Genomic DNA, 23,075 nt, shown 5'->3' with positions numbered 1-23,075 from the left:
GATTTCTATGCTTATAACCAAGAATTCTGATTGACATCAAGTTACGATGTCAGCTACTTATAAGTATGTAAATATTAGCCCGTCCAACAGTACTTTGAGCAAATCAAGGGCTGGGTCATGTTTTTTGTTTATTTTGTATAGTCTCAAAATCTCTTCCTCACCCAGTTCAGGGCTCTTTCTCTATATAGGTTTCAGCAGTGACCGATTTCAAATAATGGAATGATCAACAAAAGTTTCTGAATGTAAGTTGAATGAGAAAAATAAAGTCATGGAGTCGGCCATGTTATCCCTTTGTTGGCTCTGAAACTTACCCACCACTTTTACTAATTTGTGATTAGAGTCATTATCCTTCCCCTTAATTCCGAGTCAGTTACAACTGTAGATGTAATGATAGGTCAGTTCGTTTACTGACTTGAGAAAACCACTATTATATCACATCTAGGTTACCTCTAAGCAGAGAATGGAAGAGAAAAGAGAAGCCAGGTTTCTCCTACCTGTATAAATTATATTATTAGATGTGCTAGGTATCACTTGGGAATGACTCATATTTGAATAACACTTTACAAGCCATTTTCAACAAACACCATTTAGTCTTTATAACAAAAGTTTGAGGCAAGGAGAGCAATTATTATTCTCATTTCACCAAGGGAAAAACAGAGGCTCAGGAAAGTTAAATAACCTGACCAAGGTCACCCAAATACAAAGGGGTAAAATCAAGACTCGAACTGTCTTTTGACTCAGAAGTTCACGTTGTTAAGCAATGTAAAAAGACAGATGACAAATTTGGAAAATATTTGCATCTTACATCATAAAGAGTTATTATCCCTAATATTGTAGGGATTTCTCAGGTCATTGTTTGAATTTTTCTTGACCTCAGGTAAGCTCCTGCCATTTGTCTTGTGCCCACTGCCCCTCCTTAGGAAAACTAGCTGCTGACAATTTAGCCTGTATGTCTAATGACTCTACCAATCTCCCTTTCACTGTCATCTCCATTCATTTTAAGAGTGCCCTCAAGCTTGGGGTCTCCACAGTCCATTGCAAGTGAAGCCAACATGTTGGAAGAGATTAAAACGTACATTTTCGGTCTGCTTCTCCCTTTAGGCAAAATCTCTGAGCCAAATCTGTGAAGCTGGAGACAATGGCATGTACTCATTTAGGGACACCACCAATTTAGGAGCTGGGCACTTGAGTGGGTCAGAGACCTCAGGTCTTTTTGGCTGGCCTCTCCCTGCATGGAACCACCACTTTATGAGCCAGGGCAAGGCAATCAGGGTCCTAGTATTCTCCCTAGGCCGTGCCTAAACTAAAGCCTCCATCTCACCTCTTAGCAACACTTGTCTGGAATTTAGCCTCACCAACCAGTAGCTGTGGGCAGCATGAGAAACACTGCTGGGCTAGCCCTTGCTAGAAGACAGCTCTCTGACGGAGAACTGGGAGGAGAGGGAGACCTGTGTTATTGGTTGCACCAGTCTAGAGTGGAAGTTCCATCTCACTGATTAGCGAGGGGAAAGGAGGCAAGCAGGTCTCAGTTCAAACACTATAAACTTTCACTGTTCCTACTGAATTTTGGTAAAGTTTTTGAAAAAATGTTTCTTCATTTGCTAAATTCCTTAGGACCATTTCCAGAGACTTTAAATGACTGTTTTTTTGGTTGTTTTTTTTTTTTTAATCATTTTAACCAGTTTTTCTGGGGATAGGGTCCATAGAGCACTTCATGCTGTCATATTGGAAGTTCCTCCAAAACTGATTTTAATAAAGTGTCACCTATGAAGGGAAGGAAGTAATACTTTTCTGAATATAATTTTGACTTTGGAACCCATGTAAGTAATTTACATAATTTAAAACAAATTTTTAAAAAGAAGTACCTAGGGGCGCCTGGGTGGCGCAGCCGTTAAGCATCTGCCTTCGGCTCAGTGCTTGATCCCAGAGTTCTGGGATCGAGCCCTGCATCAGGCTCCTCCGCTGGGAGACTGCTTCTTCCTCACCCACTCCCCTGCTTGTGGTCCCTCTCTCGCTGGCTGTCTCTCTCCCTGTCAAATAAATGATAAATAAATAAAATCTTAAAAAAATAAAAAATAAAAAAAATTAAAAAAAATTAAAAATATCTAAAAATGGAAAATAAATAAAAGAATCTAATTGTGTATCAGGTTGGTGGCATAACAACATGGAAAAAAATAATTCTTAAGAAATCTGAAAATAGTTTTTTGACTGTACATACCTAGTGTGATATATCCAGTAGTTGGCTGGAGTTCCTTTACCAGAGCTAAATCAAATTATGTTAATGTCATTAGGACCCAAGATTTTTTATATAAGTGACATCAGTATACAATTAAAGAAATTAAGTAAAAACTCTATAATCTTACACTTGAATTGAAAAAATCAGTATGAATTCATGACTTATTTCACTTTAAAAAATATATATTTATTAGCTCGGTCCGCTAAAAAGGCTTAGAACAAGCCTCTAGATCTATTTCGCATGTGGTAGGAAATGCAAGAGACAGAGAAACATGTTAAATGATACCATGGAGGGGCGCCTGGGTGGCTCAGTCGTTAGGCATCTGCCTTTGGTTCACAGCGTGATCCTGGAGTTCTGGGGTCAAGCCCCACGTCGGGCTCTTCCGCTGGGAGTCTGCTTCTTCCTCTCCCACTCCCCCTCTGCTTGTGTTTCCTCTCTCGCTGGCTGTCTCTCTCTCTGTCAAATAAATAAATAAAATCTTTAAAAATAATAAATAAATAAATAAATAAATAAATAAATAAATAAATAAACAAAACTATGGAGATGCAATCAGCCCAGTCCAGAATTTGGGAAATCATAAAGGACAAGTGACCCAGTTTCTTCCACAAATAAATTACAAGAAGAAAGGAGAGGGAAAAGAAACTATTGAAGTTTAAAAGAGGGGCACCTGGGATGTTCAGTTGGTTAAGCATCTGACTCTTGGTTTCGGCTCAGGTCATGATGTCAGGGTCGTGAGACTGAGCTGCGTGTTGGGCTCTGTGCTCAGTGCAGAGTCTGCTTGAGATTCTTTCTCTACCCCCCCCCCCGCTCCTCCCCCTACTTGTGTGCTCTCTCTCTCTCTAAAATAAATAAATAAATAAATAAATAAATAAATAAATAAAATCTTTTTTTTAAAGTTCACAAGAAACTTTAGAAACTTATACTAAATGCAATGTAAACCTTTTTGGAATACTGATTCAAGCAAACCACTGACATATGAGACTCTTTGGGAATAACTAGCGAAATTTGAACACTGAAGAGTTATTAGAGGATATTCATAAGTAACTGGGTATTTTAACAAATCATCAGGTGAGACAATAACATTGTAGTTAAGTTTTTTAAAAGAGATTTTTAATGTTTTTATTGTATATTTTTATTTTCTGACTTGAACAAATGAGCCTCAGAAAGTTACGAGATGATCAGGAAAATTTAAACAATGAATGAACATTTGATGTTAAGGAATTATTGTCTTTTTATGATAATATTATGGTTATATTTTAAAAAAATATTTATCTTGGGGCACCTGGGTGGCTCAGTTAGTCAAGAGTCTGACTTCTGCTCAGGTCATGATCTCATGTTGGCTCCCCACTCGGCAGGGTGTCTTCTCCTGTTCCCTCTCCCTCTGCTCCCCCCCCACTCATGCTCTCTCTGTCTCTCTCTCAAATAAATAAATCAAATCTTTAAAGCAAAGAACAAAAACCAAAAAACTTATCTTGAGGTGCCTGGGTAGCTCAGTAGGTTGGACAATGACTCTTGATCTCAGCTCAGGTCTTGATCTCAGGGCCATGAGTTCAAGCCCCACATTGGGCTCTACACTGGGCATGGAGCCTACTTAAATAAAAGTAAATGAATAAATAAATAAATAAATAAATAATACTTATCTTTAATATTTATATACTAAACTTCCCACCATCATTACACAGTGATGAAACTTTACCAAAAAAAGGATCCTTAAATATTAGAAGTATTTATGGATAAAATGATAGTGTGTCTGGAATTTGCTTTAAAATAATCCAGGTTTTTGTTGCCTTTAAAAGGGAAGGGTTTGGTTGTAGGTGAAACAAGATGAACCAGATGTTACTAATGAAGGTGAGTGATTATTACACATAAAGGTTCATTAGACATTTTCTCAACTTTTGTGTATGTTTACAATTTCCCATATAATGGAAAGTTTTAAAAATAAAAAGTTCTATCCATGATTCTCTAAAGATATAACAACCTTGAGAAGAGGAGTTGTAGGAAGCCTTGATGGGTAAGCAGGAAGCTCCAGAGGGATTTAAGTCTGTGGAGAGTACTGCTGTGGGCAACCCCTCGCTAAGTTGTGATCAAGACCCAGCTATGGAATGATGTGTGTCTTTCTGGGCCCTTCTGAGCTAAGCAAGTGTCAGGATAAATAAAGTTCAAGTTCTGGTGTTTAATACTTTGCTAAGTCAGACCCCATGTAACCAAATCCAACTTACTGTTCCATTTTGGCAACACCAATTCAAGTCTCAACCATCCTACCAGACCCAGCTCAAGCCCCACCTTTTCTTAAATAACTGCATATCCACTAAGCTCCCCTTTTCTATATTCTTATCACTCATTTTGTCTTCTCATTTGTTCCCTCATATGGTTAGTTGCTGGCTTTCCAATACATACTTTTCCAGCCTCAGTGTATGCTCCTAAAACCAGGGGCCATGATATACTTAAAAAATTCTTTTGGCCTCAAAAATAATATAATCCACAAAACTGGAGCTCAATTAATACTTGAATTAAAGCTTTGAAGAAGCCAAAAAGTAAAATATGTAATGGTCTATTGGGCAAAGCAGTTAGGGTGGGGCAAAATGGTTCTTGATCCCTCTCTTCTGGTAGTTTCAAAAACCCCACAGGCACAGCACCTCTATTCCTGTTATGAAGCTGCTGGATGCTTAGACCACCTCAAGTACGTCGAGCAAAAATCAAGGAGCTTGAAATAGCCTTTTTTGTTTGTTTGTTTACGTTGGAATTTAAACCAAGTTTTTTGTCCTGGTGGTGATCACCACGTGCAGTTTCTGCACAGAGCAGGCCCGGGCGTCCAGCAGGCTCTGCTGTGCCCAAAGAGAACACACCAGCGATGCTTGTGTTTAGGGTATCCCTAAATAGGATAAATAAATAAATAAAGTGGAATAGAACGGAGACTCGAGATCTATAGTAATGCCGCTGTGAATTCTGATTCCAAGGCACACTGCTTTTTCTTACAGCATCCAGGCTTAAACGTTTACACTTAGTGATTAAAAGACAGAAAGATTCATCCCAGCGAAAGATTAGAAACTACACAAACATGCAGGAACAAAGTATAGGGGACAATACTCCTCGAGGAGCACTCTGGAAAACAAAAAGCAGAATAGGAAACGTTTCCCTTTCGGGAGCTCTGGTCCTCATAGGTGACCGCTACCACCTTACCCAGAGAACGGTGCGGTCGACTTAAGGCGGACGGGGACCCAATGGGGACAAAAGGGCCCCCGCAATCAGTCGCGAGCCCACCCGCGCGGCCCGGCCTGGCCGGGCATCACCGAGCGCGGACCTCCGGCGCGTCCTAGAGCGGCCACACGCGGTCACAGCCCGCGGCGCACTTCCGCCCGCGCCGGCGCCGCCCCGTGGACGGCTGGGCCTTGCCGCGGGCCTGCGCCTCCCTCGGCTCCTGCCGCGGGCCTCGGGGAGTGGGTGAGTGGGACAGGGCGCGTCGGAGAGGGGCGGGCCAGGGTCTGCGCCGCCGCCTGCCTCGCGTCCGCCGTGCGGGCCGAGCCGCGCGGGCGGGCACGCTTCCTCCGGACTCGCGGGCCGGGCCCGGCTTGGAGGACCCAGGCCCGGGGAGCGCCGGGGAGCGAGGACGCGCCTTGTCTACCCCCCCCACCCCAGGCGGGAGCCCCCCGCCGCCCCGCGGTCCTGCCGCCGCCCACCCCTCCTTCGGGAGATTGACATTGACTTGGGGAGAGCCTGGGCTCGCAAGTGGTCGGAGACCTGGCTTCTGGCCCTGACTCGGCCTTGGCCTCTCCGTTTGTCTCTCCCCGGGCCACGGTTCTTTCATCTCTAAAATGGAGGCAGGCAGTATCCGCCCTCCCTACGCCACAGGGTGATTGCAGGGTTGGCGCTGCCTGTATGGAAACTGGTTCTCGACCTGGCAGCCTTTAGAGTCATTGGGAAGTCTTCCAGGTGCTGAGTCCCCAGAATCACCAGGAGATTGTGATGTGCAGCCGGGACGAGAACCACTGGCCCGGGGAGTGTCAGGTGACAGTACTGTGGTCGTGTGCGATGTTCTCGACCGGAATGTGCACTTGATCCAAGGTGGATAATAGCCATGAGAAAGCAAGCGGCTGGTTTTATGTTCAAGAAGACAGGGACCAAATCTGGTCTGGTTACTTTTAATTCCTGGTGCATGTCACAAAATATGAACCGTTGATTAAATAAATTAATTTCTGATTACTTCCCCACCTGGTGGAAGGGTTTTGATTATTTGGCTCATTTTTAATCTTTTTATTATGGAAACTTTCAAACATAGGAAGATAAGATCAATCTTGTTTCATCTCTTACCCTCACCTCATTGGATTATTTGAAAGCAAATCTGAATGTACCGTTTTATCGGCGAAATACTTATTTATGTTTGTAAAACACAATAACTCCTTTTTAAAACAAAGCCATTATCAATTTAATAAGCATTTCGTGTTATCATTTATCCAGTCAGCGTTTACATTCCCTCAATTGTTTCTTTTTCTCCCAATTCTCTCTTTTTCAGTTTGTCCAAATCCAGGTCCAGACAAGCTACACATACCACGTTTGGTTGACGTCTTTTCTATTGCATTTAATCTCCTTATGCCTTCCCTCTTTATTGTTTTTTCCCCTTGTATATTACTTGTTAACGAAACCTATTCATTTGTTCTGTAAAGTTTCCTACATAACGGATTATGCTTGTTCCATCCCTGTGGTGTCCTTTAATAAACTGGTGTTTAGATTACAGTTTTTTTCGGTTTCAGGTTCTACTTTTTGGCAAGAAAACCTCATAGGGTTATTGTGTACTTCATACTGCGCACACCCGGAGTTAGATAAGATCTTGTTTCTCTTTGTGGTGTTAAGATTGGTCACTGGACCTTTTCTGTGCAGATTGCACCACAGGGTAACTAAATAATTGACCCAGGATTTACAGAAGGATGTCAGCTAATAACTTCAGAGGAATAAGAGAATATCACCTTTTGGCAACCTCGAATGAAATAGTGAATCCTGGCAGTGAACATTATTGGCTGTTAACATCGGAAAGAGAGGGACAGCCAGACAGCATGTGCTTCCTAATGGAAGTACCCAGTACCACTTAAGTATACTCAGATGAAAACTTATCAAATAGTCTTGGATAATGGGTGGGAGATATGCACCAAACAAGATTGTCCATGAGTTGATAATTGTTGAAGCTCAGTGATGGTTATATGGTAATGCATTACACTAATCTCTCTACCTCTGTGTTTGAAATTTTTATAATTTTTTTTTTTTTAAGATTGACTGCTTGACTAGTGAATTCAGGTCAGCCTGATCTATCTTTTGTAGTTCTCCATTAGCCTTTCACTAAGTGATTCTCAAACCTGACTGCACGTTAGAATCACAGGGGAAGAAAAAAAAATTTTTTTTTAAATACTAAAACACGTCTTACTTGCAGAATTTCCTTTTTAATTGTTCTGGGATGGAGCCCAATTATTGATATGGTTTAAAAGCTCTCCAGGTGATTGTAATATGCTCCAGGGTTCTGTACCACTGGCCTAGATCCATTATTTGTTAAGGATTGCAAAGTGATTAGATTTTATTATTCCTTCTGCATTTATTCGCTTTTAAAATGTTTAACTTTCTACATTCTGTTATTCTCACCTCTGTTGCAAACTGCAATCCAACAGGAAAGCCTCTGCAAGTTAAATTACCCAATTATCAGAGGAAGCCTTGATCTTGGAAATGAAAGTGTGGAGTGACACATGGAAGGGACACTAGCAGTTACCTAAAACCTGTGCATGGGTTGGGGAGATGTACCGTCTGTGTGTGTGAGGAGTGTGTGGGGGGCGAGAGGGTGGGAGGGCTGACCGGATCTCCAAATGGTAAGAAAGATTAGGTGATGTATAGTTAGAAAAGTATGTTCAGCCTTATGACACATTTTTTTAAATAATATTAAATAAATTGAATATAAAATATATGGAAAATAAAGACATCAGATGCTGTTCATTGCAACCAAAACCAATCCGAAGATTTAAAAGAAAACCACTCCCCACCATCACCATTTTAATCACTCCTGAGATAACCAATATTAACAATACGGTGTGTATCCTTCCACACAGACCTTCTCTGTCTTATGTAAATGCAGAGGTTTGGGGTATTGTAAAAATGAGATCATACCATAGCCATCTATAACTTTTCTCACTGTCATCCCTCCAGGACAAGAATTACAGACCTGACTTAACTGCAAAATAAATAGTTCGTGGTTATGAATGTACAATAAAATATTCAATCATTTCCCAATTGAAATATATTCAGATTGCTTCCAAATTTTAGCCACCTTAAAAGTACCACCAGAAACATCACTGTACGTAGGTCCTTTATTTCTGCAGGGCAGATTCCCAAAAACGGTGTAGCTGGGTTAAAAAGTGTTGTTATTAGCAGCATCACTGTTGTCGGTAGTATATACTGCCAGCTCACTCTCCCAAAACATAAAAGCAGTATATACCTCCACCATAGTAACATGAGAATACCCTTTCCCCTGTGCTTCACCTATTCATCCATCCCTCCTTCTCCCCAAACCACTGTCAACCATTGGTGTTTTTACCATCTCCATAGTTTTACCTTTTTCAGAATATCATCTAGTTGGGATTCAACTATAGTTTTTAATTGACTGGGTTTGGCAGTTTTTTAACTTGTTTTTGTGTATGTGAACAGTCATACAAGGTTTGTAACTTGTGGTTTTAACTCACTCTAAGAGTTATTAAAATTTTACTTGGTATTTCTATGGAAAACTATTAGAGAACAAGAATCCAATCTCTTCTGAATAATTTATAAATAATACTTAAAATAAATAACAGTAAATCTCACAAGAACATGTTTTTGGTGATTTTGAGCAGTGATGTGTAATAATCCCTGGATGATCTTTTCATTGCAGGGTGGAAGATGTCTATGGATGTGACATTTCTGGGTACGGGTGCAGCATACCCATCCCCAACCCGGGGTGCCTCTGCTCTGGTCCTTCGGTGTGAGGGCGAGTGCTGGCTCTTTGACTGTGGGGAAGGGACTCAGACACAGCTTATGAAAAGCCAGCTTAAAGCAGGTTAGTATGCATTCAGCTATCTCATTAAGACTATTTCTTATTCCTTGTGTTGGCTCTCCTTGGGCCTTTAGCTCAGAAATAGCCCAGACAGTTGCATCCCACTTCAGTGCTAGAGCCCTGGCAAGATTTGGGAGGCCCTCAGGCATCCGGCCACATCCACTGAACTTTGTTTATTTACTTTTTGTTCTTCCTATAAATGTTGAGAGCAAGGATTTATATAAGCATAGGGGTTGGAGGATGGAGTGGGATACATGAGGCATATTACACGGATAACTGCAGAAGCAAAGGAACAGCGTACATACTTATTTCCACCAGGAGATAGTTGTACGTATCACAAGAGGATACAAAGAGCAATAAGTGTTCAGGAGAGTGAGGTGTTCTTTTTCATTTGGGGTTATCAGGGTAGGCATCTCAAGGTGACCCGTGAGTTGTTGAAGGAGGAGGAGGGATTCACTGGGCTGGGAAGAAGATGAGCATGCCAGCCAGTGGAATTGGCATGAGCAAAGGTCCAGCACCAGAAACACCAAGGAATACAGTAGTGCAAAGCCTTGGCCCAGAGTCAGGCCAGCCTGGGTTGCAGTGCCAGCTGTGTCTTGGCTTGTGGCCTTAGCAGATCAACAAACTTAAGCTTTATTTTCTTCATCTTGAAAATGAAGATAAAAACTCAACCTAGAAGGGATGTTGTAAGAATTACAGATAATAATCCCTTCTCTGTAGAGTTGTCTCTCAGTTAAATCTTAGTTCAAATGCCGTCTCCTCAGAGGCTTTCCCTGAACCTCTGGGTTTAAGTAATTCCTTGTTCATCCCAAGCATTCTACTGTTTCATGCTATTTTTATTGATTTCTTAGCATCAGTATGTAAAATTGTTATTTAAATAGTTGTTTCTGTGTTTACTGTGTATTTCCCTGTATGATAAAGTAAGCTCAAGGATCATGTATATACCTAGTAGATGTCTAATAAATATTTTTTCAGTTGATGCATGAATAATGTGTTCAGCCCTTAATGTGGTGCTTCTCACTTATTGGTCTTGATAAATGATAGTTCTTGAAATTGTGTGATTCATCACAGTGTGTGGCATTGATGACTAAAAGAAAGTTAGTTCTAGCATCCAGGGATCTCTTAGTCTAGTGGTGGAAACTGACATGTAAACAGAGGTAGTGTAATGTGATAACAGTGGAGCTATTTTCTAAATACTTTTGGAGCACAAAGGAGGGGGACATTAACTGTGTGTTCAGAGAAAGCATCCCAGAAATGGTAACAGTAGAGCTAAGGTCTAAGAGTTGATTAGAAGTTTCTCTGGGGAGAAAAGTGGGGATGGACATTCAAGGAACAGACAATGAGTGAGCAAGAAGTAATAGAATTTCCAGGACAGAAGTGAAATGTTTAGGGAATGTTGAACCATCCAGAGCATTGAGTGGTTGGCCAGGATAGATGAGAGATAAAAATGCTGAAAAAGTGAGGGCAGAGTATGAAGTCCTCCATGGTCTACTAAGGTATTTGAACCTTCTTATTCTATTGGCAATAAAGAACCATTAAAAGTTTCTAAGCAGGGGAATGACATGGTCTGATTTGTGTTTTAGGACAGAGTTTTTCTATGGCAAATATACTGGGAGAGACCAGTTTTTGTTTTTGTTTTTTTAAGATTTAGTCATTTTAAAGAGAAAGAGAGAGAGGGGAGGGGCAGAGGGAGACAGAGAGACTCTCAGGCAGACTCCCCGTGGAGCATGGAACCCAACTTGGGGCTCAAGATCACAATCTGAGCCGAAACCAAGAGTCAGATGCTTAACCAGCTGAGTTACCTAGGCGCCCCTGGGAGAGACAAGTTGTTTTTTTTTGTATGTGTGTTTTTTTAAGATTTTATTTGTTGATTTGAGATAGAGAGTGCAAGAGAGAGAGAGCACAAGCTGCAGGGAGGAGCAGAGGGCGAGGAAGAAGCAGTCTCCCTGCTGAGTGGAGAGCCTGATGCAGGGCTAGATCCTAGGACCCTGAGATCAGGACTTGAGCTGAAGGCAGTTGCTTAACCGACTGAGCCACCTAAGAGCCCTGAGAGAGACTAGTTTTAAGGCAGTTGCATTCATCTGAGAGAAGAGATAGCGGATGAGGATGTTGAAGAAGGAAGTAGGGATGGGGATGAAGATGAGAGACTCAATTTAAGAAATACTTATACAACTAGCAGGGGGTGATGACTGATTGAATGTCTAGGATGTGAAGAAGTGTAGGATTACTACAAGTTAATGGAGCTGGTGTCCCAGACCTAAATAGGAAGTCAAGAACAGAGCTGTTGGAGGAAGGAACTAATGCATATCAGTTAGGACTCAACAGCCTTGAGGTGTACACAGTTCAACCTAAGACCCTGAGGTGAGGGCAGGTACTATTCTTTATTTCCCTTGGGTCACACAGGGGTTCCTTTCATGAGAACTCTCAGGGACGAACAGGCTAGAGTGGAGGCTGTGATATTTCACATTTTAGACAGTAGGGATTGAATTGGTGGGATGATTAAAACAGAAACAAACTGTTAAGTGTGGGTACCAGAGGTTTGGGTGTGGAGATAAGTCTTTTCTCTTTATTTAATACCTGTATCAGTTATCAATGCTGCATAACAGATGATAAATTTAGTGTCTTATTTGCATTTATTATCTCATGGTTTCCGTGGGTCAGGGAGTTCGGGCCTGAGTTGGCTGGGTTCTCTGCTTCGGGGTTTCAATGGGTTGCAATCCATGTTTGGCCAGGGCTGAGGTCTCATCAGGGGCTCAACTGGGGAAGAATCTGCTTCAGAGCTCACTCGAGTTGTTGGCAGAATCTTTACAGTTGTAGGACCAAGGCTGCCACAGCTCCTCGAGGCCTCCTCTGGTTCCTGATCATGTGGGTTTTGCTTCGTGGTAGCTTGATCCCTTACTGCCAGCCAGGGAGAAAGAAACTCAAGAGCAAGTCTGCCAGCAAGATGGAGTCTTATAATGTAATCACACTGTATCCCTGTGCCGTATTTTACTGGTAAGAAAAGTCACAGGTCCCACCCACACTGAAGAAGAAGGAACTGTAGAGGGACATGAACATCAAGAGGCAGGGGCTGTGAGTACCACCTCATGTCTATTTGCTACAATACCTTTCTCTAATATTTTATATTTTGTAGCCGTATATATGTTTTATATATGTTTTAAGTAAACATTTTGCAAAGCTGAGCCTCACAAAGAATAAATAAAATGAAGCCTAAGGGAACCTTTAGTTTACTAAATTCTTACTGCTAAAAAAATACCTGGCCTCAGAGACGAGGGTTAAGATGGTAATCATAGAACATTATCTCTGACTGTAGCGTTTCAAAAGCCCCCAGTCTTAAACTGGAATGGAGTACTTTCAAGTCATCTGCATTACTTTCAACCCAATATGGACCTATCATTATTTGATTCACTCAAACCCTTTCAGCTTGTACTCCTCCTGGGATAATAATATTTTATGAGTTTCATAAGGAAGTACTTTTTATTTATCTAAACACACTTCTTTTAAGCTCCCTTGGTCCTAATGTGCAAGGATCTGATTACCAGTATGGGTTTGTCAGATCTATTTCTTTCATAATTTTAAAGAGTGAGCTTAAGCCTTCCTTTTTCTTCCCTTAAAAATGATTATTAAAAGTATTACAAAAGTAAAATGAAATGATTATAAAAAGTATACATGCAGGGCGCCTAGCTGGCTCACTCAGAGGAGCATATAACTCTTGATCTTGGGGTGGTGAGTTTGAGTCCCACATTGGGTGTAGAGGTTACTTAAATAAGTAAAAAAATTTTTTAAAAAGTATACATGCTCATTGTAAAAATTCAGACAAAGCAGAAACATAAAATAAGGAAAGCCTGAATTCCCCTTATAGGTAAAATTACGTTATAGGTAAGTTTTTTGTGGATGTAGATATGTTAATGGTATAGTTGTGTGTGTGTGTATATGTGTGTGTGTGTACAATTTGTGTAAATGGTATCATACTGAACAATTATATTGCAGATATTTTCCTATGGCAGGAAATATAACTGCATCCTCACTTAGGGGATGTTTAGTATTCTGCTTCTCTGTGGTGGCATATCCCCCTGTAACTTTCTTGTTCTCAAGTGAAAGGAAATTCGTGTACTCTGCTTTCTTCATTTGATAGCATCTCCTAACTTTGATCATTGTGGTTGCCATTCCTTCTCCCTCCGAAATCAAGTTTCTTGAAAAATGAAATGTTTGTCTTCCCTGAAACTGCGATAACTGTGGGAAGCAATTTTTGACTTACCTAATTTGTCTAACTTGCTTTGGGCTCACAGATTGTTTTGGTGTTCAGTGTTGGCTTTGTTGTGCACTAGATAGGGAGAGGGCCCAGAACGTCTGACTTGGCAGTGGTAAGGTCAACGTGAGGTCATGACTCAATAACCATTATAGTCTGTCTGCAGAGGCCTCGGGTCACATTTACGGGCGCCTCAGCAGCCCGGACAGCAGGAAGGGGAGAATGAAAGGGTTTCCAAGAAGTCAAAAGACAATAAAAGCAAGGCCTAAAAAGAGAAAACAAAAAGGAACATGCTGAGGAAACTTCTAGAGTGCTTCAGGATTCTCTAGATCTCAAATTAGCCTCTACCCAATCTATTGTTCCCTGACACAGGGACCTGGATTTGGTATATTAACTCTGGAAGACTTACTTGGAGAACATTTTTGCCTTGATGTCACTGGACAAATCACTTTACAATAAACTGTTCCTGTTCTTTTATGGTATCAAATGTTTGAAATAGGTGGACCATGAGGCTAGGATCAGAATTCTGTTACACTAAAATTGTGTTAATTGTGATTGTTACTTTTAAGATGCCCTGGTGCATCTCAGAAAAATGCTAATGTGGCATCCTGCCACATACCAGCAGTAAATTCAGTTTACCATTGGCTAAGTCAAGTTACAACCTAAGCCAATATGCACTGAAAAAGCCATTGTGTTAGCTCTCACTGAAAAGAAGGGATGGGCCCACATACCTTTATATAACACCCTAGGGGATCTGCCCTCTGAGCTATATTCTAGCATCTATTGCCCACCTCCCCTCCGGTTCTTCACCCCCATTCTCTCCCACCTCCTTTCTCCCTCCTGCCTCAACGTCTTCCTTATTCTCCTCCCTCTTCAAACTCACTCAGACAGGCAGGCTCTTTCTTGGTTAGTTAATCTCTGTCCAGTGTGGAGAGTCCTTAAGTGGCAGTTTGGGGTTCAGGCTTTGGTCAAGTTGGAGCCGGGGTTGCTGGAAGTATGTATTTGTTATTCTCAGAGGGAGCAGTAGAGGGCATTGTAACTGTCAGATGCTTTTGACATTTGAGGCCGGTCTAGTTTAAGTGAACTATTTCAGTACGCTTTCTTATTTTTCTCTCTTACTTTCTCCTTTCTTTCTTCTTTCTTTCTTTCTTTCTTTCTTTCTTTCTTTCTTTCTTCAAGAAGATATGTAGAAAATACTCTTTTTTTTTTTTTTTAAAGATTTTTTATTTATTTATTCGACAGAGATAGAGACAGCCAGTGAGAGAGGGAACACAAGCAGGGGGAGTGGGAGAGGAAGAAGCAGGCTCATAGTGGAGGAGCCTGATGTGGGGCTCGATCCCATAACACTGAGATCACGCCCTGAGCCGAAGGCAGACGCTTAACCGCTGTGCCACCCAGGCGCCCCAGAAAATACTCTTAAAACTGCGATACTATGTAATTTGAAGATGTTTTATGGAAAAAGTTATATCTTATTAAAACCATAAAGCCTATCTTCCTTGCTTCTAGAATCATGTAGCAAAATATAAAGAAATAAGTTTGTGGTGATAAATAGGACTCTAAATTCATTTTGCTGCTTTCTATGTAAGTTGTTATACATGTTTTAAGTAGCGTCGTATGGGTTTTTACTTCTGGAAAAATTCCCAATTTTATTTCTCTGCCTCAATCAAAGGGAGAATTACCAAGATCTTCATCACACATCTTCATGGAGATCATTTCTTTGGCCTTCCTGGCCTCCTCTGCACAATCAGCCTGCAGAGTGGCTCTGTGGTCACCAAACAGCCTATTGAAATCTATGGCCCTGCCGGGCTTCGAGACTTTATCTGGCGAACCATGGAACTCTCTCACACAGAGTTGGTCTTCCCCTACGTGGTCCACGAGCTGGTGCCTACAGCAGATCAGTGTCCTACAGAAGAACTAAAAGAAATTATGTATGTGAGTAAAACAGACAGCCATCCCAAAGAGGGACAAGGAAGAACTATCCTGTTAGACTCAGAAGAAAACTCATACCTTCTGGTTGATGATGAACAGTTTGTTGTAAAAGCATTTCGCCTCTTTCACCGAATTCCCTCCTTTGGGTTTTCAGTTGTGGAGAAGAAACGCCCAGGTAAACTCAATGCACAGAAACTGAAAGACCTCGGTAAGTGGTGGGTTTGTTTTTTTCCTCCCTTCTCATCAGTTAAGCTGTTGTTAGCTGAAGCTGCTAGAAGTGTCATAATAACCTTCCTTTCCTGTGTCCCAGGCCTAAAACTGACATTTTCTCCACTTATTTCTTTTGCCCAAAGTTTGCTCATTAAGGGAAATACGTGGGGCCAAAAGCTGCTATTCAGACCAAAACCCAAGTATATATGTGAATCCTTTTCTCTTCACCCCCTGGATCCACATTTTTAGTCTGTCTTACCTTCAGCTGGCTATCTTGCATGGCAGGGTGGTGGTGGTTGTCTTAGGTCTAGGCTTTGATGTTTTCATGTCTTCCTTTTGAAGTATGTTTTCGTTGACTTATTTGGCCTGAGAATTTTTGCCATAGTTCTTAGCTGTGCAACTGCAACCAGCTACTTTCAGGGTTTTCCTTCTTTATCAGCCTTGCCTACTCATTCAACCTTGATAAGTTAATTTGGTGTTCAGAACACCACGCCTCAAGTGTTTCACACGCCTGGGTTCCTCATAGGCGGGAGCCAGCACAGAGACAGACTTGGGCCCCCTCTGAGGCTTTGTACCTCCTCCATGCCGGGCCGTCGTGCGTGAGGGGGTCTTCACCTGTCTCGAAGCAGCGTCCAGGTTCCTTCCACGCCCAGCATCACTGCCTTCCTTGGCATGGCCACAGCGGAGCCTATAAAAAGATGATGGTGTCTTTTGTATATTTGTTTCTTTTTGCAGTCTCTTCCTTCTTCCCCAACTAAAACAAAATATTAAATAATGAAGAGAAGTGACTTAGGCCAAAGATATTTTTCTTATCTAAAAACCTGTGGAAATACTATTACATTGGGAAACTTTAAACATGATGCATGATGGAATTAGTGAACACGTTCTGTTCATAGATGTTGTTCAGAGTGATGGTCACGTGTCATTCTGGATGCATATGAGATAATTAATATAAGGTTTACCAAAAACTGCCACTGTCTACAAAGAAGACTGATTATGTATGATTGCCAGAAATGCTTCTTGATCTGATTCAAATGATCCTCTCAAACCATTTTTTTATTGTTAGTCAGTTTATAGATACTCTGTCATTATTTAAATGGATTCATTGAATTTATTCAAAGATGAGCTTGTTAAGTAAAGTGGTCTCAAAAACTGTTACTCCCATTCACAGCAGAGAATCAAAGCTGGTAGCTTGACTGGAAGAAGGTCTTAGTCTTAGTGGGACTTAAAAGCTTAAAGCTCGTCTGACACGTGTGCTTGGGAAATGTTTTAGGTACTAGGCCATCACTAATATCAATAGCCAACACTGAACTTTTAAAAATGTATAAATGTTCCAGCTTTCCACGAGTAGTAAAATATTTATAACAATTATGAAAAGAATTGGATGCCTTTTCCGTTTGCTGTGCTGTTAAAACAGACTCTGTTAACAAGTCATAAATTCCATTCCTGTGATGTGATGTTATCTGCCTCCATCATTAGGTGTGCCACCAGGTCCTGCCTATGGGAAGCTGAAAAATGGCATTTCTGTTGTTCTGGAAAATGGAGTTACAATTTCTCCCCAAGATGTCTTAAAAAAGCCTATTGTTGGAAGAAAAATCTGCATTTTGGGTGACTGTTCTGGGGTCGTGGGTGATGGAGGAGTGAAGCTGTGCTTTGAAGCAGACCTGTTGATCCATGAAGCAACCCTGGATGACGCTCAGATGGACAAGGCAAAAGAGCATGGCCACAGCACGCCACAGATGGCCGCCGCGTTTGCAAAGTTGTGCCAAGCGAAGAGGCTAGTTCTGACTCACTTCAGTCAGAGGTACAAACCGGTTGCCTTGGCCAGAGAAGGAGAAACAGATGGGATTGTAGAACTAAAAAAGCAAGCTGAATCAGTGTTAGATCTCCAAGAAGTGACTCTAGCAGAAGACTTTATGGTGATTGGCATTCCAATCAAGAAGTGAACCCGGTATTCCGGAATGCATACTAACATGCCTGTGAATATGTTACTGAACCAGCAGTCAAGTTGGTGGTGGTGGTGGTGGTGGTGGTGGTGGTGGTGGTGGTGGTGGTGGTTTCGGTCTAAAATTATTTGGGTCCTCATAATCCTAAAAAGGATAGAGCTGCATTGCTGAGCTGACTCAGCAGTGAGAGGGAGCAAGCTTTTTGATAATAAATCATTTTGAAAAGAAAGAAAAAACCAGCATCCTTCTTAAAGTCCAGATTTGACAAAATGATAGACAATTTAGGTATACTTTTTGTTTTGTGGCTGCTGCCTCAGATATAAGCCAATACCCCCGTGCAATCCTGGGCTTGCTTCTGCCCAGTTTTATTGCTATTGTTGGCAAAGTACAGAGGGCTCAGCCCTCTTGGCTAAAAATGGTATTTTAGCAGTTTGTTGAATCTGTTCATGTTATTAACAGAATAAAGAGAAATGTATGAGACATTATACATGCAGGATTGAAGCTAGCATATTAAATCTTGATTTGTTTGCTGGAATACTGAATGCAGGGTCAAGGTAGGTGTTTATCCTTCAGTGAATGTTTTTTGGAACTTTCTGGTTTGTTGTAAACCTGTGGGTCTCAGCCAGGGGTGATACCACTCCCCTAGAAATTAGGGGGATGTTTCTTGTCAAAATGACTGGAGGGCTGGAGAAGAATACTACTAGAATTTAGTCAGTAGGGGCCAGGGATGCTAGCTCCTACAAAGTTGGGGTCAGTCCTGTACAACGAAAAATGATCTCACCCCAAAATGCTAATTGTAGGCCTATTGAAATATATAGAAAGTTAAAACTTATACTCCCAATGTGAATATACTTTATCAAAATTAGTGACGTGAATTGAACTGGTTAAGTCAAATTCTTACAACAAACTAGAGAACTAGAACAAACATTAGAAGATGTTGGGATTGGAATATCATATCAAATATTATTTGACAGAAATGAGCCATGAACTATAACTTCTGAATCTGGAAGTAAAAAAATGATATTTGTTAAACTGAGGCTTAGTTTATGTGTCCCTATTAATAATTCTTTGAGCACAGTTTTAATAAGCTAGCTTTTCCTTCTGAGCTCCCTTCCACCTCCCTTCTGTCTGCCGTGGGATATCTCTGATTCATTTGATCCACAGTATTTCTCAAAATGGATTACATGGAAAGCTAGTCTCAAGCACAGATTCATTCAAAAGGATTTTCTCATCCCAGTTTGGGAAATGCTTTATGTTGTGTGTCCCTCTGGAGGTGTTCTAGTGCCCATCGATATCATAAAAACAGTACTCCTTGGATGATCACAAACCCGTCTTTGGTGCCAGAAAGATGTGATTTCAGAGTCCCATTCTATACCTTGTGGTCTGGTGCAGATTACTTACTCTTCGTGAGGTTCAGCTTGCTCATTTCTAAAATGGGAAAAATAATAAGACCAACTGTGTAGGATCGCTGTGAAGATTAAATAAGACAGGGTGTAAAAGGAACATAGCACATTGCTTGCAGGTGTTGAGAAGCCCTGCAGTGGAGGGGTCTGTCAACTGTTTTGAACCCGTCTCAGTCCTGTTTCACCATATACTATCTATTAACATTTCAGGAACCTTGGGAGTTTTATTGTACACGTATTTAGAAATTCTATCATGGTATATACTATTAAATTCTTTAGGGTTCTGGGGCTTCTCTCAAAAACTTCTGACTCCTGGATGGACCTAGAGTCCCTAGAGTAGTGATCATCAGGATGGTCTAGTTACTCAAGATCTCAGTCATTCTGAAACAGTTTCCAGAATGGTCTAATTCTACCCTACTCTAGTCTCTTGGACCACCAAAGTTTGACCAGCTTAAAGTGTATCTTGGTTTCTGGACTCAATTAAAACAAGCATTTATTAGACACCTAATGTGTGCCCAAACTTGTACATCCAGGAATGGCTGATAGTACTACTATATGGAGCTCTTGAGGGCGAAGACTGTATCTTAGTCACCTCTGCATTCTTGGAATTACCCACTCATAATAAGCACTCAAATGTTTATTGAATGAAATGAGGCCTTAATATCGTGATAGCATAAACTTTAGCACCTGAAGTTTAGGACCTGTGCCTAGCCCATTTCATTACTCTATTTGTCCAAAAAATTTTGACCACCTGTTTGGTGGTACCTTGTTCAACTGAGTACCAACTAAGTGCCAGTGCCAGGTTTTACTGTGTTGGGACTATGTAAGTGAATATAAGACAAAATTTCCGGCTCACTGTCTCGGTGATAGATACTGATAGTAAAAAACAAAGGTGAATACACAGGTCCTTCACATATTCTAATCTTGTAGCCTGGCTCAGCTTTGCTGTTCTTGAGCATTGTTTGTAGCTGACTTGAGCTGTGCCCTTAGAATCAGGCCCTATTAACCTATGGGCTAAGCCCTCAGAGACCATGGGAATGTGGGAACAAATTGATACGATGGATCGATCAAGCATAGGGTATCAATCCATGGTGAGAATTGCTTCTTGGGTTCTCTTCTGGCCTAGAACTTTGTTCGTAATGGTAGGACACATTCTAAGAATTTGTGGAGCTAGAATTAAAAATGAAGCTTATACTGGACTTCCCAAAGCCTGTAATCTGCTCGTGGTTGTATGACTCTAAGAAGGGATAAGAAAATGTATTGTGCCCCAAACTTATTTGATCACTGAATCCTCTTTTGCCAAGGAACATCTTGGAACACAGAGAAATATTATTACCTAATACTTCTCAAAATTATTTTATTTACATTTTTTATCTGAACAATTTATTGAGGTAATGAATTCCATATCTATGCTTAGTATTTTCCTTGTCCTAAACTGGCTTTTCAGTTGTCAGGAATCTATAGGTACCTGCTTACTTTAGATTTCCAATTCTCGATATCTACCAATATCTCTTGGTAGATAATTTTTTTTAGGGATTCCAGAAAGAAGATGATTACTCATAATTCTACCACCCCAAAAGCAACTACTTCTCACTCAGTGGTGTTCAAATGAAGGTGTGAGTCAGTATTAGTCAAGGTAGTATGTAGGTGGACAAGGTAGTATGTGGGTGGACAAGGGTGTGTAGGTAGGCAAAAATCCCTGGGCTGTGATTCCAAAGCCTCTAATTTAGTTGGTCTGGGGTGGAACCCAGTGATCTGCATTTTTAGCAAGCCCTCTGTCTGGGTGATTCTGAGATACAGGGTAGCAAACCACACTGGGGAAAAAAACTGTCTTTTTCTATGCACTTAAAAAAAAATTGAGTGTACATAGATATTTTATATATATTTAAGCATACTATGTTTATGTATGTGTGTATGTTTTTACATATAGGGTGACCTCAACTGTTTTTCTCATTTAACATTATGAGCATCTTCCCACGATGTTAACTGTTCTTTGAAAGCATGAATTTAATGATTTTATAGTATTCCATTCTATAGATGTAACATAATTTTCCTACTTTGGGGGCATTGAGATCGTTTTCGATTATATGTAAATAATACTATCATGAATATTCTTGTGCGTAAATCTTTGTATCTCTGAGTATTTCCTTACGGTTGATTTATCTATCTTAAGGTCAAAACATCTGACTTGTGTTAGATTCTGCATGGGAATTACCCACTTGTTTTCTAGCTCACACCATGCAGCAGCATGAGAGAGGCCTATTTCGCTACTCTGGGTAGATGATACCGTTCATCAATTAATGACCTTTCGAACACTTCTCTTCTAAGACATTTGTCTTATAAAGATTATTTTGGCCTCCTGGTGCAAATAGCTTTATTATGTCTTTCGACTAGCACATGCAATTCAACTGTAATTTCCTTGAATATTCTATGCCAACTTCAAAATTTGAACAGTTTTTACTTTCAAGTTGATCTTGGGGTTGTGGGATCTAGCCCTGCGTCAGACTCCAGAGTTGGCTTCAGATTCTCTCTCCCTCTCCCTCCAGCTCGTGCATGCTGTCTCTCTCTCTCTTTCAAATAAATAAAGTCTTAAAAAAAAAAAGAGAGAAAGAAAAAGAAAAGGGACAGAGCAGAAGGGAGAGAATGAGACAACCCTAAACTAGTATAGTTCACAGGAGCTTGAGTCAGGCGAACACAGAGCCTAAGTCTCCCAGGAATTTTCAGAAAATTTTAAGGAGGGCATTGACCTTTATGTAACCCATGGGAGGGGGAGGCAGGAGAGCTGTTGAGCCAATTTCATGTGTATCTTAAAGAACAGGACAACTTTAGCTAACAGCTAAATATAGATATTTCTGTGCCCTTGACAGACATACTCTAAGGATTAAAAAGCTGTCATATCCAGGATAATAAGGAAGTTGAGGGGGGTGCCTAAGTTTACCCAAAGTAAAAAATATTTCCACTCCTAAATAAAGCTAACTGAAAAACACTGTTGCTCAGATGTCAGCATGCTAATTATACACTCAGCAGACATGGCAGGTACAAAGATTAAATTCGCCCACAAAAAAGTAAAAGGGGAAAGGCAAGGGATCAAGTTTCCCAGCTATATAAATCCCCCTGTAACTGCCAGAAACTGTTCAGGCAACCTCAGGTAGAGCTAAGCAACATTTAGTTCAGTGTCACCAAATGAAACCAAAGTTATTTTGTCTAGGTCATTCTCTACCTTGTTGTGGCTTCCAGAGATCATAGGTTTGTCTGAATGAGACCATATCTCTGTCAAACATCCTAGACTGAAGCTGACCTTGTAGAAATACCCACGTCTGGGTCAGCAACCCAAATGCTGTTCCTAATTGGCCAACAAAAGCCTTGCTGTAGAACACATCTTCATACAGCTAGTAGATACTGGAACATGATTGATTTTCTCCCACTTGCCTCTGCTAAGAGGCAGTATAGTCTACTGCAGTGGTCTTCAAACTAGGGTATTTGTATCTCCAGGGATATGCAAAGACTTTTCTAAGGATACACAGGCATGCTTCCATATGAAATATTTCCTATAATCAATCCTCCTGAGAACTAGTGTAGGCAAAATACCTTTCTGAGCCCATTGCACAATTCTCCAGGATACCAAAGAAGGGGATAATTGAAGTATTGGCATTGGGGCTAAAACATGAATGATTGGGTATCAGTTCTTTTGCAAATTGCATAAGTAGTTTCCAATCTGTTCTTTGAACAAAATTGAAGGAGGATCTAATCAAATCTGGATCAAATCTGTCCAATGACAGATTTTTTAAACTGCTTTGTTGAGATATAATTTACATACCATGCAATTCAGTGGTTTTTCTTATATTCACTGTGCAAATATCACCACTATCCATTTTAGAACATTTCCATTATCCCATAAAGAAACTGTACCCTTTGGCAGTCACATCCACTTTCCTCCCAAACTTCATAGCCCTAAACTACTTTCTACCACTCATCTACTTTCTAACTACTAATCTGCTTTCTGTCTCTATAGATTTTCCTATTCTCAACATTTCATGTAAAT

At 40.8% G+C, this 23,075-nt stretch overlaps 2 protein-coding genes and 1 long non-coding RNA gene across 6 annotated transcripts in view; 2 read left to right on the top strand and 1 right to left on the bottom strand.

The window, feature by feature from the left end:
• The window catches only part of LOC113253421 (uncharacterized), a 48,899-nt gene extending 43,292 nt beyond the window's left edge, over positions 1-5,607 (bottom strand). For 2 of the 4 annotated variants that reach the window (XR_008959691.1, XR_008959694.1), the window contains exons 1-4: positions 5,417-5,568; positions 2,904-3,826; positions 2,522-2,692; positions 1,866-2,030 (exon numbers count right to left, since the gene is read on the bottom strand). This is a non-coding gene — a long non-coding RNA (uncharacterized LOC113253421). Of the gene's footprint in view, positions 1-1,865; positions 2,031-2,521; positions 2,693-2,903; positions 3,827-5,416 lie in introns of all 4 variants that reach the window. The other 2 variants (XR_008959693.1, XR_008959692.1) reach the window with 2 other exon arrangements.
• ELAC1 (elaC ribonuclease Z 1) lies at positions 5,589-21,158 on the top strand. Its single transcript, XM_026496335.4, has 4 exons — positions 5,589-5,677; positions 9,135-9,299; positions 15,215-15,682; positions 17,164-21,158. The coding sequence occupies exons 2-4, from the start codon at positions 9,143-9,145 to the stop codon at positions 17,628-17,630; spliced, it is 1,092 nt and encodes a 363-aa protein (XP_026352120.1). The 5' UTR covers positions 5,589-5,677; positions 9,135-9,142; the 3' UTR covers positions 17,631-21,158.
• SMAD4 (SMAD family member 4) overlaps positions 9,201-23,075 on the top strand; it is a 99,813-nt gene continuing 85,938 nt past the window's right edge. The window contains exon 1 of the mRNA XM_026496331.4: positions 9,201-9,299. The gene's annotated coding sequence lies outside the window, so the exon portion shown is untranslated. The remainder of the gene's footprint in view (positions 9,300-23,075) is intronic.

The sequence above is a fragment of the Ursus arctos genome, unplaced genomic scaffold, assembly GCF_023065955.2.
Source record: "Ursus arctos isolate Adak ecotype North America unplaced genomic scaffold, UrsArc2.0 scaffold_17, whole genome shotgun sequence".
Lineage (NCBI taxonomy): Eukaryota > Metazoa > Chordata > Mammalia > Carnivora > Ursidae > Ursus > Ursus arctos.
Note: the sequence above shows the minus strand (reverse complement) of the source record. Positions and strands in the feature narration are given on the sequence as shown.

Excerpts from the sequence above, each read along its gene's own strand:
- ELAC1 (XM_026496335.4), top strand. The coding sequence starts at position 9,143 with ATGTCTATGGATGTGACATTTCTGGGTACGGGTGCAGCATACCCATCC. Across the intron at positions 9,300-15,214 it reads GAAAAGCCAGCTTAAAGCAG|GGAGAATTACCAAGATCTTC; the intron begins GTTAGTATGCAT and ends CCTCAATCAAAG. Across the intron at positions 15,683-17,163 it reads ACAGAAACTGAAAGACCTCG|GTGTGCCACCAGGTCCTGCC; the intron begins GTAAGTGGTGGG and ends CTCCATCATTAG.